The 17,397-nt window shown below is 62.6% G+C and overlaps 3 protein-coding genes across 3 annotated transcripts; 1 reads left to right on the forward strand and 2 right to left on the reverse strand.

Moving 5' to 3' along the window:
- Positions 1-3,589: 3,589 nt before the first annotated feature.
- TMEM249 (transmembrane protein 249) lies at positions 3,590-5,433 on the reverse strand. The gene is made up of 6 exons (XM_016131928.2): positions 5,410-5,433; positions 4,911-5,073; positions 4,569-4,663; positions 4,266-4,461; positions 4,037-4,122; positions 3,590-3,775 (listed from the first exon to the last, which is right to left on the reverse strand). The coding sequence occupies exons 1-6, from the start codon at positions 5,431-5,433 to the stop codon at positions 3,590-3,592; spliced, it is 750 nt and encodes a 249-aa protein (XP_015987414.2).
- A 279-nt stretch (positions 5,434-5,712) lies between these two features.
- On the reverse strand, positions 5,713-8,687 carry FBXL6 (F-box and leucine rich repeat protein 6). The gene is made up of 9 exons (XM_016131777.2): positions 8,269-8,687; positions 7,853-8,011; positions 7,635-7,698; positions 7,226-7,357; positions 7,044-7,151; positions 6,847-6,960; positions 6,547-6,778; positions 6,215-6,461; positions 5,713-5,935 (listed from the first exon to the last, which is right to left on the reverse strand). Exons 1-9 carry the CDS (start codon positions 8,661-8,663, stop codon positions 5,785-5,787), a joined length of 1,602 nt encoding a protein of 533 aa, XP_015987263.2. The 5' UTR covers positions 8,664-8,687; the 3' UTR covers positions 5,713-5,784.
- A 62-nt stretch (positions 8,688-8,749) lies between these two features.
- On the forward strand, positions 8,750-11,411 carry SLC52A2 (solute carrier family 52 member 2). The gene is made up of 5 exons (XM_016131882.2): positions 8,750-9,120; positions 9,425-9,670; positions 9,757-10,633; positions 10,730-10,853; positions 10,961-11,411. The coding sequence occupies exons 2-5, from the start codon at positions 9,541-9,543 to the stop codon at positions 11,171-11,173; spliced, it is 1,344 nt and encodes a 447-aa protein (XP_015987368.1). The 5' UTR covers positions 8,750-9,120; positions 9,425-9,540; the 3' UTR covers positions 11,174-11,411.
- Positions 11,412-17,397: the final 5,986 nt, after the last annotated feature.

Raw genomic sequence — 17,397 nt, forward strand, 5'->3', positions numbered from 1 at the left:
GGGACTTAGAAGCCGCCAGAGGGAGCTTTCTCCAGCTTGGCCCCAGCAGAACTGCGAGACCAAGGGTGGCAAGAAGAAGGGCCTTCCGCCATCAACAAGGCAGTGACCAGAGAATACACCGTCGACATTCACAAGCGCATCGTGGAGTGGGTTTCAAGGAGCGTGCCCCTCGGGCATTTAAAGAGATCCGGAAATTCGCCATAAAGAAGGTGGGGACTCCAGATGTGCTCACTGACACCAGGCTCAAACAAGGCCGTCTGGGCCAAAGGACGAGGAATGTCCCTTACGGTGTCTGAGTGCGGTTGTCCAGAAAATGGAGATCCACCAAACAAGTTCTACAAGTCCGTCTGGCCCTGGGCTTGGCCACCTGGCTTGCTTGGCTACTGCGACATCCCATGAATGATGCCAGCAGAGGCTTTAACGGGATGGTGGCCCACGGGCAATCGTTTTCTTGTAACTCTCTCGGAAACCAACAGCACCTGCTTAGACAGTGGCCTTGGAGGATGCGCGCCGTCTTGGACCTGGTCATCTCTGAGCTCCCAGCTGATGCAGCCACACGAGCAAGCCCAGCTCCACAGGTGGGTGGAGTGACCCAGCAGAGCCCAGCCCACTCACAGGATGGTGAGGACGAGGGGATCCTTGCTGTTCCGAGCCCTTACGTTTCGGGGGGCTGCTTATGCGGCAACAGAGAACTGAAGCTGCCTGCCCCACACCCCTGGCTCCTGTCCTCCCTCCATGCCTCCCCAGCTCAGGTCTGCGGCCACAGCTGTCCTCACTGCCTCCCACCCACACTCTTTCATGGGCCAGGCTTAGACCAACTGTCTGCCTACTCCACAACTGCATCGGAGCACAAAGCTTTGCCAGAGGAAAACGGAAAGCCATGCTAACTGGTCACTTAAGTCGGCACCGCACATGGCGATGGCTCAGCACACACTGCCAGACAACCTTACCAGACCAGCCACTCTCCATGTCCTGGGAAGCCTGTTCCACGCCTTGTCTTTTTTCCTTGAAGCTGCCTCGTCTCTACCCCACTGCCTAAAACTAATTCCCTTTATTTGCTCCAGTCGGGGGCCCGGCTGCCAGTGTTAGAAGACTCCAAACCACAGTAGACGTTTTCCCCTTTCACACAGAGTCCAACGCGAGACACGGAGAGTCAGCAGGGCCACCGCATGGTCATCAGGTTCCACGGTCCCATCTTGTTGCCCTGCACCCTCAACACATGCCTCTTCTTCGCGGTCCAAGGCAGCTGCTGGAGCTCGTCATCATGGACGCATCCCGGACCACATCCCAGACCACGGGAGCAGGGAACTGGCAAAGGCAGCGAGCCCCTCCCCGTTAGGACACTCTGGAAGTTTCGCACACCGCGTCTTGTATTGCATTGGGCAGGAATTAGTCTCCAGATGCCCTGGGTCTATCTGCAGTGTTGGTACCCCTTTAGAAGTTAACAGACCAGGAGACTCCCCTCCGAGGGGCAGCGAGACCTCTGTGGGACCTCTCCACTCCCACCCTCACCCCCATTCCTGCGGCGCTGCTCGGCCCCCTCCCCCGAGGCTGTTCCTGGGGGGGCCCTCCCACCCCAGTGAACCCCCGTCCCACTGGACACAGGTCCCCTCCCTCCACGGGCCTGTCCCCTGGCTCCCTGTGTGTGCTGGGTGCCAGGGCTCCATCTTTGGCTTGTCTTTATCCACTCATTGTGAGAGGACATCAGGGCCTTGGCCCAAGGGGCGTCGCATAGGGTGCCGGCTCCACCTCGGCGCTTCCTCCCCCCTGCCCCCCCACCCCGTGCCTCCCTGCCTTCCCAGCATCTCCCTTAATTCAGACCTCTGATTCCTGTCTCTCCTCCCCACGATCCCTGACCCCAGGGCCCAGACCAGGAGCCCGGACTCGCTCTGAATGGCTCTTCGGTTCGTCTGCACCCTGTCAGCACGTCCGGTCTTCTGCGGCCTCACGGTGGGGCTCGGGCCTGCCCCCACCACGTTCCCCCCCCCCCGCTTGTCTGCTGCACCCTCCGGGCCCTTCCGTCTCCCTCCCGCATCACGGTGCATCTCTGCTTCCGTCTCCACGGTGGTCTCCTGTAGCAAGGACGCGGGGCAGACCCCAGCCTGCCGCCTCGGGGCTGTCCACCTCCTGTCCCCTCTGCCCAGAGCTCCAGACTGCCAGCTCCTAGTATCAGCTCAAATGCTGCACCCCTAGAAAGGTCTTGCCTGACCCACCTCCCGGCAGCATAGAAGTCAGCTCTTTAGTCTGTGCCCCCTCACCCCTTCCTGGAGAGCCCCACCCTCGAGATCAGCAGTTCTAGGAGGGCAGGGACTTTGCTCGCCTGGGTGAAACCGAGTCCCCAGCCTGAAGCCTCGCTGACTGATCTAAGCAGCCTCCCAGAGCCCGGGCCGGGCATACCCTTCTAGCCCCTGTCCAGAGCTGACAGACGGCCTCGCCGCATGGCCCACACCCCATGCTCTGCACATTGCCACCACGTTGCCACACAAACTGTCCCAGCCCCTTCACTGCTGGGCTCTGCTCACTCTCTTGAGTCTTAAGCCATCTCCAAAGTAAAAGCTGGGAACGGCCATTCTGGGGACAACTTGGGCCCCATCTTCTGGGGGAAGGGGTCCCTGCACTTGACCCATGGGTTACAAGTGCTCCTATGGCTGCCTAAAGTAGTTCCAGAGACAGGGCCCATGAGGTATGGCCAACCTCGGGACTAGGCTCTGAGCCCATGGTTCCGGGCAGGCCCAGCTCTATAGGCACGTGACCTGGGCGATCGCATCGGGCCCCATGCTCAGAAGGGCCTGCCTCATGTCCCCTCATGAAAATTCTTAATAACTTTTTGACAGGGGTGCCCGGACCGTCATTAGCTGCTCCTGGTTCCAGGGACACTCAGCTGACACTGTGCATAAAGACCAGGGTCACCGGCATGGGCCCGAGGGAAAACGCTGAGCAGGAGAGCCAGGTGGACAGTGCCCGGTGCCCTCCTCCTGGGTCCCCTTGGCCCACTGCCTTCTCTGCTCCCACCGCAGCTCCCAGCACCCAGGAGGCGGGGACATGCAGGGACGAGGGAACCTGGCCTGGGGTCCAGCAGGCGCATGGGAGCAAGCACCAGGAACTACCCCAGCAGGCCCAAGGCCTGGCCTGGGCCCCCTGCCCAGCAACTCTGGGAGCGCCAGGTCCAGGATGCACCCTCAGGTGCAAGGCTTGACCTGTGGTTGTGCCCTAGCCCACTGCTGATTGGACTGCAACCAGGCACCTGAACCAGACTGGGCCAATCAGCTTCTGAATCCTGATTCCATTCATCCGTCAGCCCTTTGGAGCCCAGGTGGGGCCAGTTCAGCGCTGCTGGCTGAGCGGCAGGGTGTCCCATGCCTGTCCTGTGATGGGTCTAACCTCCTGACCCTTGCTCCCACTGCCACCCCATCTTCCACCCAGAGGCCCGGGGAGGTGTGCAGGGCGGGAGCCCTCCCCACCCTGCAGAAAAGACCACAGTTGGGAGCAAGAGGCCGCTTTACTGAGTAGCGCCAGTGCTGGGCGGAGCGGGAGGGGACGGGCGAACGCGGTCCTGGGGGTGAGGGCTGGTGGGGTGCCTGCCACCGCCTCACACATCCAGGTCACACTGAGAGTTGGGTTTGTCATAGGTTCTGGTCTTGCGCAGGACTATGCCCGGGCTGAAGGAGGCCTCCAGAGGCCAGTGACGGACAACGTGCCGGTAGGACGTGGCCAGGCAGTCGAAGTAGTTAATGTTGAGCTTCCAGGCGAGGTGACGGCCCAGGAATTCCATTTGCTGTGGGAGCCGCAGGCAGTCAGCTCTCGCCCACACAGGGGACGCAGGGGATGCTCCGCTGCCCCGGACCGGAAGGTGGCCCCGCCCCTTGCTGGACCGCACCTCTCTTGCCAGTCAGCCCCCGCGCCCTCTCTGCCCGCTCCAGCGCACAGGCTGGGCAGAGGACCGCGTTGTGTTCACCCTGTGCCGGTGACACGGCCCCACCCTAAGACCCAGAGTAGTGGTCAACATCAAGCGAGTCTGGGTCGCGGCGGGACCCACCTCGTAGCGCTCCGACAGCTTCACCAGCACCAGTGGCTCCAGCTTATGGCCGCACAGAACCAGCTGGAAGAAGCACTTTCCGTAGGCTAGCGAGGGGCACGCGGCTCAGCTTGGGGGCTCCGGGGCGGGGCAGAGGGCTGAGGTGCCCGCCCCTCCCAACCCTGAGCGGCTTCCCGTCCCCGTGCACACCCTCGCCCTCACCTCACCCGCCGCCCGCCCCGCGCGTCACCGTCGAAGCTGCGCGCCAGGCGCACGTAGACCAGGTGCATGGGGCCCTGGCACACGGTGCGGCCCTGGATGGAGAAGTGGTACATGCCGCGGGTGTGGTTCAGGACCAGGCGGCGCCGCGGCAGGGACGAGATCATGAGCCACAGGCCGACGCCCATGCCGTAGGCGGGGATGCCCCAAGTCGCCTGTTTCTGCACCTGTGGGCGCCGCCAGGCCTTTCTGAGCGGGCTTGGGCGGGGCGCCGAGAGGCGGGTCCGGCCCCCAGGTGAGGTAGAGCGGGGTGGGAGGGCCCAGGAGCTCAGACCTGGCTCACGAGACCGCAGCTGATGAGGAAGAGGCAGACGACGAAGAGCAGCGTCCCCTTCCACAGCGTGTCCAGGTAGTACTCGAGCACGAAGACTGGGGACGACGCGGCGGGGCCGCGTGAGGAGAGGCGGCCCCTGCTCGCAGCCGGCGGTGACGGTGCCAGGGCTCCAGCCGGGAACAGCCCGCCCCACGCAGGGCTCGCGGCCGCAGTCAGCGTCCCGCCCGCAGTTTCTGCGGGGGCACCTGGCGCAGGCCCCGCCCCCGCCCCCGCGGGACCCAGGCCCAGGCCCCGCCCCGCCCCGCCCCCGGATCTCCGTCCCGCGCCGCCAGCCGCGCGCACCGTTGGGCTGCTGCTGCACGAAGGGGTAGAAGCTGTTGTTCTTGAGGCACTTGGCTAGGTGGCGCTCGGTGCAAAAAATTCCTAGGACCCAGAGTTGGAAGCGCTTGCCGCCGGAAGTCGTGGGCAGGCTGCTGACCCGCCTCTTGGAGGCCGGGGCCTGAGCCTGGGTCAGGCACAGGCAGTCAGCTGGGGGGCTCATCTGCCATGAGCCACCGCCCGCAGTCACACTCCTACCTGGGAGAAGGACGTTTCCAGGGCTGCGGTCCAGGAAGGAGCTGGAGCTCAGGCGTCCGGCAGGAGAGCAATGCCAGGTGGAGATCAAGGCTAGGCTGCGCCCGAGTTCTAGAAGCTCTGAGCGGCGGGTTCTAGAAGGGGCCGTACTGTTGACTACTACTTCTCCGGAGAGCCCCCTGGCCAGGCCTTTGTGTTGGGCGTGCACTTCCCTGCTGGCCCCTACTCCACACCACCCGCAGGAGGCCCTCCGGGTTCAAGTCCTCACCTGAAGGGCCGGATGGCGGAACATCCCGGCCTCAGATGGAGGGAAACCTTTAGGCGCCCCCACACCAGACCCCACGGCTGAGCGCCCCCTGGCGCTTGTGTCTAGGCCACAGCCTTCCATACAACCAGCTTGCCTGTCCCTGAGGGTGGGACACATGCAGCCTGAGATTCCCGCCTGGCAGTGCGCAGGCAAGGCTCGCTGCCACAGGCGGACTCAGACGACCAACCCCCCCCCCCCAAAGAAAAACATAGGCTGCAGGCTAGCTCTAGCCCTGTGCCCCCACTAGTCTTAGGAAACACACAATTCTTAGGAAACTTTTATTGTAACAAAAAGCACCAACATCCAAAACTGGGAGAGGGGGCGGAGCGGGGCTGCCTAGCTGGCAGAGGCGGGGCCGGTGAGCAGCTGCTCCAGGCACCACTGGACTTCCTCCAGGCCCCGGTAGGCCCGCTTTAGGCCTCGGGGAAGGCAGCGGCAGGACTCCAGGTTGAGGTACAGCAAGCCTGGGCAGCTGCTGATCACAGAGCTGTGGGAGCAGGGCAGGCACAAGGCATTGAGCCACTGGCTCCCAGAACGCCCGGCCCCTGTAGGGCTGGGCCAGGCTGGGGAGTCCTCTCTGCCCATGCGCCACAACTGGCTCTGCCACCCAAGCTATCAAGGCCCAATACCCCTCAGTCCCCAAAGCTGAGCACAAGCAGGGGCTTGGCCAGTGTGCGCTCTCCTTTCAGGCCCCTGGAACCAGCAGGCCAGGCAGGATGGGGGGCAAGCTGCACTGGCTCTGAGGGACAGAGGGAGGGGTGCTGACCTCACCGTGCTTGCTGTGACCCGGGTACCCCTGAGGTTGAGAGAGCACAGGGCCGGGTGTGAGCCACCAGGCGTCCCTGAGAAGGCAGCAAGGGCCTGCTCCAGATCCTTCTCGCTGAAGCCCTGGCCACTTAAGTCCAGCTCTCGCAGAGTGTGGCACCATTTCCAGGTCAATAGTGGGCTGCCCTCCTTAGCTAGAGTCAACCGGTCCGATGTGCCGTACAGGCCCAGGTGAAGCTGCTGCAGCTCTGGAGGTGAGAGGGATGGGCATGAGCTGCGGGTGGGCAAGGGCCCCCACACTGCACCTGCCTAGCCGCCCCCCGGAGAGCTGACCCTGACATGGCAGATCATGCAGGCCCACAGGTGTGATTCGGGCACAGCCACGAAGATCCAGCAGGCGCAGGTTGGGGGAGCCTCGGAGCAGGCGGCTGAGGGCCTCATCGCTCACGAAGCTGCAGGTGGAGCCGGCGAGGCAGAGCTCCTGGAGGCTGGGGAAGCCTGGGCCGGGGGTCACCGCTCGCCCGGAAGGTTTGGGCAGCCACATCAGGTTCAGCAGCCGCAGCACCTGAGGGCAAGGCCCGGGCTGCAGATGGGGAGGTGCGGGACGGGTGTGTGTGGGGGAGCATCGGGTACCTGCAGCTGGGGGCAGCCCTTCTGCAGGGCCTCCACAGGTAGCTGGAGGGGAGTGCTGTAGCGGCTGATGCCCGTGCTCACTTCGAGGACCTGCAGCTGAGGGCAGCAGCTGCCCTGTGGGGTGGGGGCGAGCACGGTTAGTGGCCTGGCAGTCCCTGGCTCAGCATCCACACTGCTCCTGCCTGTCGCCCACCTACCAGCAGTGCACCCAGGATGGCCGCTGTCTGGGGGCTGTAGGTCAGCCAGAGCTTGCGCATTCGGGGCCCCACCTCCTCCAGGAAGCTGACCACGGCCGTCGACTCCACCTGGGGACCCAGCACAGAGGTACCTGTCACCTTGGCCTGGGCTGCTTCAGGGCCCCTGGGGACACAGGGCTCACCATGGAGTGCTGTACGTCCAGGCTGTGGAGCTGGGGGCAGGCTCTGGCTAGCATGGTCAGAGTGTCAGGCGTCACGCCATGGCAATCGGAAAGTTTGAGGAAGGTGAGCCGAGGACAGGACTCGCTAACCAGCTGTAGAAGACAGAGGGCCGGCAGGATGTGGGGAGGCACAGGGGCGAGAAACCAGTGGCTGGTGCCACTCGCTGCTTCAGCTGGGACCTTTCTACCCTTGCTAGGCCAACCTAGGTACTCCTACTGCTGACGCCTCCGTGCCGGGGGAGACAACAGGAAAACCAGGCAGGTATCGCCAGGGGACGGCGCTGGGCCCCATGGTGCCCAACCCACTCCCTGGGCACTGGGCACCCCCAGAGTGTCAGAGCTGGCGTGCAGGGCGGCCTCGTGCCCTCACCTTCAACACGGGGTGTAACTGGGACTTCCAGTGGATGAGGGTCAGCTTCTGGAGCTGTGAAAACCTAGGCAGAGGCAGAGCTGCGCAGTGTTCCCAGCTGCCTCTGCCCTGGGGTCCTCCCCACCCACCACCTGGGCGTGGGGAGACAGGGAGGGGCCTGGGGCTTGCCACACAACACAGGTGAAGCGAGAGGACAGGGAACAGAGAGCACGCCTCACCGACTGGGCATCAGCCACTCCAGGGAAGCAAGGAGCTTCTTCTCCGCCTTGGCCCCACCTTTGGTGGAGCGGCCAGCCAGTGGGGGCGACAGGGTCACGGTGTGCCAGAGAGCAGGCTGGGAGGCGGCCTCGTGCCACCGACGGCACACGCGTGCAGCCCTGGAAGAAAATCTCTGAAGGGCCAGTCCTTTCGTGACCGATAACCCCCACTACCGCCGCGACAACTCTTCAACGCTGCGGACACCTGAGCTCAAAGCCAGGCCCCTGGGGCTCCAACGGGACCCCCTGAGAGACTGTTCTCTGGCACAAAGGTGTACGGGCTCAGACACTTTCGTCCTCTGCCCTGCCTCTGCCACCCGCTGGGTGGCGACACGTCAGTCTGAGCCATTCCGCGGCGCCCGATGGGCCCGGAGTACCTGCCGAGGAAGGGCATGGGCCCATCGGCCGCCACCAGCAGCCCGAAAATCTGCAGTAGGATTTCCAAGGGGATGCGGTCGCCCCAGCCCGGGTCGGGTCCCTGCTGCGGCGCGGGCGCGGCTGCGGGTCTGGGCCTGGCTTTGGCCGCCGCGGCCCGAGCCCCAGGGGGCGGAAGGCGCTGCGCGCGGCGGGCGGCGCGCCTGTGCGCGCGGGCGCGGACGGGCCCCGGGCCGGGCAGCACGAGCAGCATGCTGTCCGACTGCAGCAGGTGGTACCCGGAGCCGCGGGGCGCCAGCCGGTCCCACCACCAGTCCTCGGCCGACCGCGCGCCCGCCCCTGCCGGCGGCGCGCCTCGGACTCGGCGCCGCGCCCGCCGGGCCCCGCCGGGCGCCATGGCCGCGGGTCGCGATGCAGGGGCCGCCCCGGGGGAGCGGAAGGGGCGTGGCCCCCCTCGCGGCCTCGACGCCCGGTTTCCGGGGCGGGACTTCCGGCGACAGGGCCATGCGGGGGGTCGTGTCCGCCCTGGGCTTCCCGGACTCCCGGCCCTTGAGTGTTAGGCCCGGCTGTGTCCCGGCCACAGTTCCGTCCTCGCCGGCTCTCAGCTGAGGCCGCCACGCTGGGCTTTGGCGGCGCCATCCCGGAGCCGCGGGGCGGCCAGCCGCCCTCCGGGGCCTGGAGCACGCGCACGCTGGACCGGGAGGCGCCGGCACCTGGGCTGCTCTCCGCCGCCCACCTGACGCGGCGAGGGCGGGGCCCGCTGCGGCCACATCCTCTCTGGGCCCCACTCGGCTTCGGCCGTCCTGGGTCTCGCAGAAGCCCGGGACCCCCAGGCGGGCGCAGAAGCCACAGAGGTATGCGTGGCGCCGGAGAGGTGCCCCTGTGCCGGGGTCTGTGTCCCCGTGCCCGTTTTGGGGTAAGGGTGGTGGTGTTCTCGGCAACTCAGACCCGAAGTTAGCTCCCTCTTACATCATCCTCCCCTGGGGCTAGCCCCTATGCACTGGTCCCGACACCAGCGGCGAGCGCGACTTGCTGAGCTTCGGCCCCTCCTCCTGCCGACCCCGGCATCCTCCACCGTCCCTGGGCTTGGCAGCACGTCGCTCTTCTGACTCCTGCGTCTCTTCGTTGTGCCTCCGCCAGCGCGTCTGTTTCTTTTAGGCTAGGAGAGGTCTTCGGTTTCGGGAAGAGCAGAAGCGTCTTCTTCAGGCCTAGACGGGGAAAGAGGATCTTGGCCGTGAACTGGGCCCAGACCTGGAGGGCCCAGCCTCGGCCGAATGGCAGCGCCCCCACTGGGCCGCCTGGTGCTGACCCACCTCCTGGTAGCCCTCTTTGGCATGGGGTCCTGGGCTGCCATTAATGGGGTCTGGGTGGAGCTGCCTCTGGTGGTGAAAGACCTTCCCGAGGGTGAGTGGCAGCGTGCAGGGAAGATGGGCTGCAGCCGCTCCTCCCTTAGCCTCCTGCCTCTGATGTGCGCCCCCCCTTCCCTGCAGGTTGGAGCCTCCCCTCGTATCTCTCTGTGCTTGTGGCACTGGGGAACCTAGGTCTGCTGGTGGTGACCCTGTGGAGACGGCTGGCCCCGGGAAAGGGCGAGCGAGCCCCCATCCAGGTGGTGCAGGCACTGAGCGTGGTGGGCACAGCCCTGCTGGCCCCATTGTGGAGCCAGGTGGCAACCGCGGCAGGGCAGAACCACTCCGTGGCCTTCCTGACGCTGACCTTTGTACTGGCCCTGGCCTGCTGCGCCTCAAATGTCACTTTCCTGCCCTTCCTGAGCCACCTGCCACCTCCCTTCTTGCGGTCCTTCTTTCTGGGCCAGGGCCTGAGCGCCCTGCTGCCCTGCGTGCTGGCCCTTGTGCAGGGCGTGGGCCGCCTCGAGTGCCCGCCAGCCCCCACCAACGGCACTCCTGGGCCCCCCCACTACTTCCCAGAGCGTTTCCCCGCCAGCACTTTCTTCTGGGCACTGACCGCCCTTCTGGTCACTTCGGCTGCCGCCTTCCAGGGTCTCCTGCTGCTGTTGCCATCGCCGCCACCTGTGCCCACAGGGGTTCCAGGGCCTGGCCTGCAGGCGGGAGCCGCAGGAGGGGAGGAGGAAGGGGAGGAGGAAGAGGCCCTGCCCCTGCAGGAGCCAGCAGCCCAGGCAGTGGGCACCACGCCCAGGCCAGACCCTGAGGCCGGTCGGCTGCGCTCTGCGCAAGGAGTCTGCCTGCTGGGCCTACTGGCCGTCACCAACGCGCTGACCAACGGTGTGCTACCTGCCGTGCAGAGCTTCTCCTGCCTGCCCTACGGGCGCCTGGCCTACCACCTGGCAGTGGTGCTGGGCAGCACCGCCAACCCCCTCGCCTGCTTCCTGGCCATGGGCGTGCTATGCAGGTGCGCCAGGGCCCTTGAGCCGCTCAGGGGGTGCAGCTCAGGGTTGGGGCCCAGTCCTGGCACAGCCAGCCCTGAGTTTCTGCCTACCCTCGACAGGTCCCTGGCAGGGCTGGGTGTTCTCTCTCTCCTGGGCATGCTCTTTGGGGCCTACCTGATGACACTGGCAGTTCTGAGCCCCTGCCCACCCCTGGTGGGCACCACTGCAGGGACGACCCTCGTGGTAAGTCCCCTGGGGACGCTGAAGCAGAGAGGGCGGCAGAGGGGAGGTCTGCACAGAGCAGGAGCGTCTCCGACTCAGCCTGCTGCCATGTCTGTGCTCCCTGTCAGGTGCTGTCCTGGGTGCTGTGTCTGGGGCTGTTCTCATACGTGAAGGTGGCTGCCAGCTCCCTGCTGCACGGGGGGGGCCGGCCAGCGTTGCTGGCGGCTGGCGTGGCCATCCAGCTGGGCTCCCTGCTTGGTGCCGTCGCCATGTTCCCCCCCACCAGCATCTACCACGTGTTCCGCAGCGGGAAGGACTGCGTGGACTCTTGTGGATCCTAATCCGGGCAGGTGGGGACCTCACTCCGCCCCACCCATCTGCAGGCTGGGACTGCCACAGTGTGTGATTGCCCGTGGCTGTGGGGGTCCTCCCCATGCGCGGCACGGTCACGTACACCTGCACACTCCACAGGAGGCCCTGGCACTTCGGGCTAGGGGCCGCAGCGGGTCCTGAGTCAGGGTCCAATGGTGCCGGGACCTGTGTAGGATTTGCATAGTAAAGCATTTTTATTCCACGAGTCAGAGTTGTTAATCCCAGGAACATTTTTTTCTGTGGACACAGAGCAATGGTCTGGGTTCAGCAGGAGCCCACTTACACCCCCGCCCCCTCTCCGTCCCAGGCTGCTCTCATGGGTCCTGGCATTATGCCCTCTGAGCCCAGACTCTTATCCCCACCTCCAAGAACTGCCCGAAGGCCTGCTTCCAGGGCCCAGAGTCTGGGCTTAGCATCCCAGGCCTCGATGCTCAGAGGCAGCGCGGTACCCACCTGACGGCAGCCCACCCCCGGCCTCCAGCCAAATGGAGTCCTTGCTCCAGCTGGGCAAAGTATCTTGAGGCCTTGTGGGCTGAGGCAGCCAGGCCTGGCACGGTGAGCTGCCCCGTTTTGTGACCCGCTTGTCCTCTTCCCCCGGGCATCCTTCGGTGACTTAACAGCAGGAGTTTGTTGCAAAGTCAGGCACAGAAGGGGCTTAGCAAGTGGGACTCAGAGGGGCCATGCTGTGAGGCCGCAGCCAGTCTCGGGGCCCCTCAGCTCACAGTGGCCCCCTCCCCTGAGCCACTGGCCTCCGGCGTCTGGCTCCCGCAGTCACATCCCCGAAGGCCCTGCACCCTGGGTTTCAGCAGCTGCTGCCTTCTGCCTGTCACGGACTAGGGGCCCCGCTTCTGCGGGGGAGCCCTTGCAGCCACAAGGCCATGGGAGCAGTGGCTCCTGCCCCACTGGCCGGCTGCGCCAGCTGAGTACCAGGAGTTCCCAATGGGAGGGAAGGACCCTTGGGCCTTGCCCTTTGGGGGCTCTGGGGCTTCCTGATCTGATTCCATCAAGCACCAGGTGGACCAGCTCCCAGGTGTCGCTGACAGCCCAGCCCTGAGGGCAGGGGCAGCTTGACCTGGCTGCTTGCCTTCAGGGGGCTGGGGGCTACAAAAGCCGCCTTTGGTGGTGGGTGGAGACTGAGAAGGAGGGGGTGGGGTAGCGTGGCTTTCCCACCCCCCCTCTGACACATCCTCAGCCCCCACCAGCACCCCTCCCCCACACCCTGGGGCTGGAGCTGCTGGAGTGCCTGTTCCCTTCCGACTCTCCTGCTTGTTAGGCAATACCAAAGGTTCTTAAGGAGCCTCTGCCCACGTGCTCCTGTGTGCCAGGCACGCCAGGCCCCAGGGTCCCAGAGGCGCCAGACCCTGAGGAACAGGCATGGTCTCAGAGAGAGAGGGGCCGGGTGGCCCTGGGGACAGGGCTGGAGGTGGGTGGTTTAAGGAAGCCACAGCCCTTTGAAGTCTCCAGGCCTTCTTGCTGGTGCCTGGCAGGAAACAGGACACAGTCCAAAGTCTCAAGGGGAGGAAGCCGCCAAGCACGCCCTTCCCACTCACGCTGCCCTGGACTTGGGCCTCTGGCCACGGGGGCAGGGGCGCCCACCAGGCCGGACGCCTCCCGTCGGGCCGTCCGTACTTCCAGCTGGACAGCAGGTGGCAGCTACTCTGAGGCTCATGGGCCTGCCCAAAAGGCCCCTCAGACCTACGGCTGGGGGACTTGAGGGAGACCCCAGAGGGAGGCTGTGGCCAAGGCAGGACCGAAGGCTCTGTGTTGATCCCAGAGGGCAGCCCCCCGGGTGATAGCAAAGCCTGAGCCGCAAAGGCCGCTGTCGCCCGCCCTACTATGAGCAGGCCCCTCAGTTTCTCAAACCAGAGAGGGGCCAGCCAGGGCCCAGCCACTAGCAGCCCCCTCTCCCAGGTGTGGCCTGAGACTAAGCCAGTGAGGGCTGGGTCACCCCGTCTTTGGTTGAGTGACTAAAGGCTGGGCCTCGCCTTCCTTCAGTCCTGCGCTTCTCAGCCCACGGAGTCCTTGGGCAGGCGTGGGCTCCAGCGTGGCTGTAGGTTCAATAGCACACAGGCGAGAGCACGGCCACGTCCTCTTATTTGCACTGCTCAGACGTCCTGCCGCCTGGCCCGGAGACACAGGGCAGTGGTCCCCAAGGGGCCCCCTGGCCCTCATGGAATGCAAAGGGACCTCCTAGCTTTCGTGGCTCCTGAAATGAGAGTGTGGGAGTGGCTGGGTCCTGCCGCAGAATGGGCGCAGTTCCTCGGCTGTTCCAGAGTCTGCCACTGACCACGCCCACCCTGTCGCGCCACTGGCCCCGTGGACTCCCGCCATGCCCAGCATTGGCCTTTTTCTCTCTAGTGCACCTCGGGGCTGGAAGGCCACTAGGGTTCCGGTGGGGTGCTAAGTGCAGGACCCCTTGCCCACACCCTGCAGTTGGGAGGGTGACCCAGCTGACGCAGTCATGGAGCCTGCCTGGAAGACTTCGTGACGGGACCCCATGTCTGGTCCTGCTAGATCAGTTAGATCTGGGCAAGAGCAGAGGTCGCCTCCTGGAGACCCCTCAGAGATGATCAGCACCCCCTCCCGGGCCCCAGGCAGGTAGGTAAGGTGTCTGCCCTTAATCGGGCCGGGTGACGCCAGTACCCTGTCCATCCTTCCTTTGTCCTGTAGGACCCTAGGATGACTGCCGTGGGGTGCAGAGGGTGCCCATGTCCATTTTGCTGCCCAAGATGCCCCTCGTGTGTAAGTCCCCTTAATATACGCAGTGTGACAGTAGGGCTGGCACCCTGGTCCTCACGAAATTTTTCCTCCCGGGGGGCCCATATCCTGCCCACAGCGGTTGAACTGGGGAGCGGTACCCCATGGAGCACATCCAGACCCACCATGAGCTGTCTTGGCAGCCATGCCAAGGGCTATACAAATCGCAGACCTCAGGGACCACATGGGGAAGGAAGGCTCCCCGAGGCCCGCAGAAGGAGAGAGGGGAGGCAGAGCCGTGGTGGCCGCCGGCCAGGACCCAGCGGGCCTGAAGCTAAGGCTTCAGGTTATGTGGGCCATGTCCTTCTGGTTTGAGCAGAGGCCAGTTGGGCTGTCACAGTCGAGGGAGTGGTGAAACCCCTTCTCCAACGTCCTTGAAGCCTTCGGGACAGCAGACCTTGCCACATGCTCTGCTCCGCCTTTCCTGGCGGGGGGGGGGGGGTCTAGCCTCTTGACAACTCCTCTCTCGCTCCCCCCCACCCCAATCCTCCACAAGGTGCTTCTGGCCTGCTTCCCACCCGCAAAGGGAGAGTTCCCTGGGTGTCTTGCCCCTCTCGAAAGGACAGCCCAGCCACAAGGACCTCCAGGGCCAGGCCCAGGGGTGCGCCAGGAGCAGCAGTGTGAGTGTTATAATCTAACTAAGGACAAGCTGCAGACCGACCTCCACGTCCTCTTTTTGCGAGAACAGTAGGAACCTAAGCTAACGAAAGCACACTGGTCCCTCATTGGCAGCCCTAAGACTCCGTGACGGTCGCTTTGAGAAATCATCCCCTGGATGTGCCTTCCGGGAGGGCGGTGGCTAAAAGGTGGGGCGCCAGCACTAAACGCAAGTCCCTGCCAAGGCAGCTTAGATCACACATCCAAGAACAGGAGGTGAGAGCGGCTCTCCTGTCCGACCTCCTCCCTGCAGGTGACCCCTCCTGCCTCCACGCTGCCTTTCTCACCCGGAGCATTTGCACACCATGTGGCCGCAAGTTCTCATTTTGAGGAACTGCAGAACCATTTTCCAAGCTGGCTTCACAGTCCCTCCCGTGACGAGGGCTCCAGCTCTTTGCGGGAGGATCTCCTGGGTCTGGGGGTTCCCCCGAGGTCTGCTCTCTCACCACCCTAAGAGAAGGGTCCCAGGACCGGCAGGGTTGTCCCACATGCCAAGCCGTAAGGAGTGGCCAGTCCGGGGAGCCTTCTGCCTCCCTGGGTCCCATCTGCCCAGTAAACCGCTGTGAATGTCGCAGGCCCCACGGGAAGTCCCCTGGGCTTTGTCACAGTCCACGCGGATCTGGTCTGCTGGTGCTTTCCGGGAAGGTCTTGGGCAGCGGGCCTGTGTACTTTACCCGCCAAAACGTCAGTTATTTAAACATTAGCGCCGCCGTTCTGACTTCCCTGATTCCATTCTAGCATCTTCTAGGCCAGGGTTTCCAGCCCCTGGCTACACAGAGGACTCAACACGTGAAGTTTTACAGATAGTAGATGTCGTGGCTCTGCTCCAGATTGAATAAACGGCTTCATTGATATTTTTGCTACATTCTTGGATTTGATGTACGTTATGTCAAGATTATTATATGTTAAGTGCCATCATTTTTTTCCAATACAAATTTCCATAATTTTTAATGAGCATAAAAAGTATTTGTATTTGTAAATCACATGTAGTATTCACTTTCTCTGAAAACAGGTTTAATTGTGGCCCTTAAAGAGATTTTGTCTATTTTTTTATTTTTTTAATGCTTATAGCACCTGGTATTCCCAGGTGGTCTCCCATCCAAGTACTAACCAGGCGCGACCCTGCTTCGCTTTGGAGATCAGACAAGATTGGGCACGTTCAGGGTGGCATGGCCACATTGTCTATGTTTTTTAAAATTAGTTTTATTATCTTTGCGTGTCACAGAAACCAATTTTCTTTGTCAGCTGCATTACTATTTAGAGCCCTCAGTAGACCTCTTAGATTGGCTAAGAAACGAACGACTGCACTGAGTTCCTGGCGTCTGTTTAGCTTGAGGCTCTGTAGTCCGCTCCTGCAGGTGGAAGACCGTGTCTTCAACGAAGGACACTCTCCGAGCCCCTAGACAAGGACGGAACTGGGTGCTTCCAGCCATGGGCCCTCCAGAGGTGGACTCTGGACACAGCCTGTGTTGCTGTCGCTCAGACGCCTTTCAGCCACCTTTGGGGCTGAGTGGGCTTTCCCAGCCTCCAGGGACCGCTCTGCCCGACAGGCGGCCCAGGAGTTGGTAACAGTACCGCGTGACAAGTGACGGAGAGTTGCCTCAATACCGTCGATGCTGTTTTCACGTTCTGTTTCCTGGGTAGAGAAGGAAGCCCTTCCTGTTTCTCCTCAAGCTACCCAGGCTAAAATGTCTGACAGAGACCCTCAGCTGGACACACTGGGCGGGGCTGTGGGTGCAGCCTTCCTGGTGCGCGGGGGCAGGTGTGCGCGTGCGCGCTGTATCTGCACAGATGGAGTTGCGAGTCTTTCTTTTCCCCTGAACATCGCTTTTGGTGCCGGAATACCTAGTCTATTCCACTTTACTGTCGACATCTGTAACCCATATCACTTTATTAGACTGTCAACTGAAAGGCAACCCCTTTAGATGACGGGCCCCAGCCAGCTACTCAGACTCTTACTGAGACCGCCCTGACTTTTCACAGCAATATCCACATTTCTGCAGGTTCGATGGAGTCTGTCTTCCTTTTTGCACCCCAGGCCTGCAGATCGCCACCGCCAGGGGCGCTTAGTGCTCAGGCACCATCAGGCGCTCCGGACCTGGGGCCGACTTTATGGAGCCAATGCCTACAAAACCCTCATAGGGTTTTGCAGATTCTGGGCCTTACAGGTGATCAGGAAGGTCACTTCCTAGCAGGCCTGGGAATGTAGAAATTCGCCAAAATGATAGGAATTATGTTTCCAGCCTTGGGATAACAAATGACAGAGGCTTGGGAAAGTCTAATCTGACGTTTCTTATGAAAACTTCCAGCAAAGTAAACCTACAGTGACCTCTATGATATATGATATGTGAGCACTGCAAAAAAAGGGCGAATAACCTAGCCACGCTGATGGAGATCAGCCTTGCTTTATGGCCCAGAGTGATCTTCGTCTGAGATCTTTGCTTTAGTCAAAAAGGGTTGGGGAGACAGTGATGAGAATTTAAACTTTGGAGTAAACACATTACTGGTACTTCTAATGGGAAAACCGCACATTGTTTAGCATCCACCCACCCTCGGAGTTATCTGATTCTGATTCTGGCAGGCCTCCGCCTCTCACCCTGTTTGAGCTATTTTACAGCTCTGGAAATTGCAGATAACAAACAAACAGCAATGCAAACACTTCTTTTTTATAGACATGCCAATAAATTTGGTCAAGTGGAGATTAAATTTTTTCCTGTGGAATAATCAAATCTCCATCTGTTTTAAATTCATTTAAGCATTCCTTCACTCTCTATAAATT

Source organism: Rousettus aegyptiacus, unplaced genomic scaffold, assembly GCF_014176215.1.
Source record: "Rousettus aegyptiacus isolate mRouAeg1 unplaced genomic scaffold, mRouAeg1.p scaffold_m13_p_15, whole genome shotgun sequence".
NCBI lineage: Eukaryota > Metazoa > Chordata > Mammalia > Chiroptera > Pteropodidae > Rousettus > Rousettus aegyptiacus.

Excerpts from the sequence above, each read along its gene's own strand:
- TMEM249 (XM_016131928.2), bottom strand. The coding sequence starts at position 5,433 with ATGTTCCGCCATCCGGCCCTTCAG. Across the intron at positions 4,462-4,568 it reads GCTGCGGTCTCGTGAGCCAG|GTGCAGAAACAGGCGACTTG; the intron begins GTCTGAGCTCCT and ends CGGCGCCCACAG. Across the intron at positions 4,123-4,265 it reads CCTGGCGCGCAGCTTCGACG|CCTACGGAAAGTGCTTCTTC; the intron begins GTGACGCGCGGG and ends GCCCCTCGCTAG.
- FBXL6 (XM_016131777.2), bottom strand. The coding sequence starts at position 8,663 with ATGGCGCCCGGCGGGGCCCGGCGGGCGCGGCGCCGAGTCCGAGGCGCG. Across the intron at positions 8,012-8,268 it reads CCCATGCCCTTCCTCGGCAG|GGCTGCACGCGTGTGCCGTC; the intron begins GTACTCCGGGCC and ends ATTTTCTTCCAG. Across the intron at positions 5,936-6,214 it reads GTCACAGCAAGCACGGTGAG|CTCTGTGATCAGCAGCTGCC; the intron begins GTCAGCACCCCT and ends CTGCTCCCACAG.
- SLC52A2 (XM_016131882.2), top strand. The coding sequence starts at position 9,541 with ATGGCAGCGCCCCCACTGGGCCGCCTGGTGCTGACCCACCTCCTGGTA. Across the intron at positions 9,671-9,756 it reads GGTGAAAGACCTTCCCGAGG|GTTGGAGCCTCCCCTCGTAT; the intron begins GTGAGTGGCAGC and ends CCTTCCCTGCAG. Across the intron at positions 10,634-10,729 it reads GCCATGGGCGTGCTATGCAG|GTCCCTGGCAGGGCTGGGTG; the intron begins GTGCGCCAGGGC and ends TACCCTCGACAG.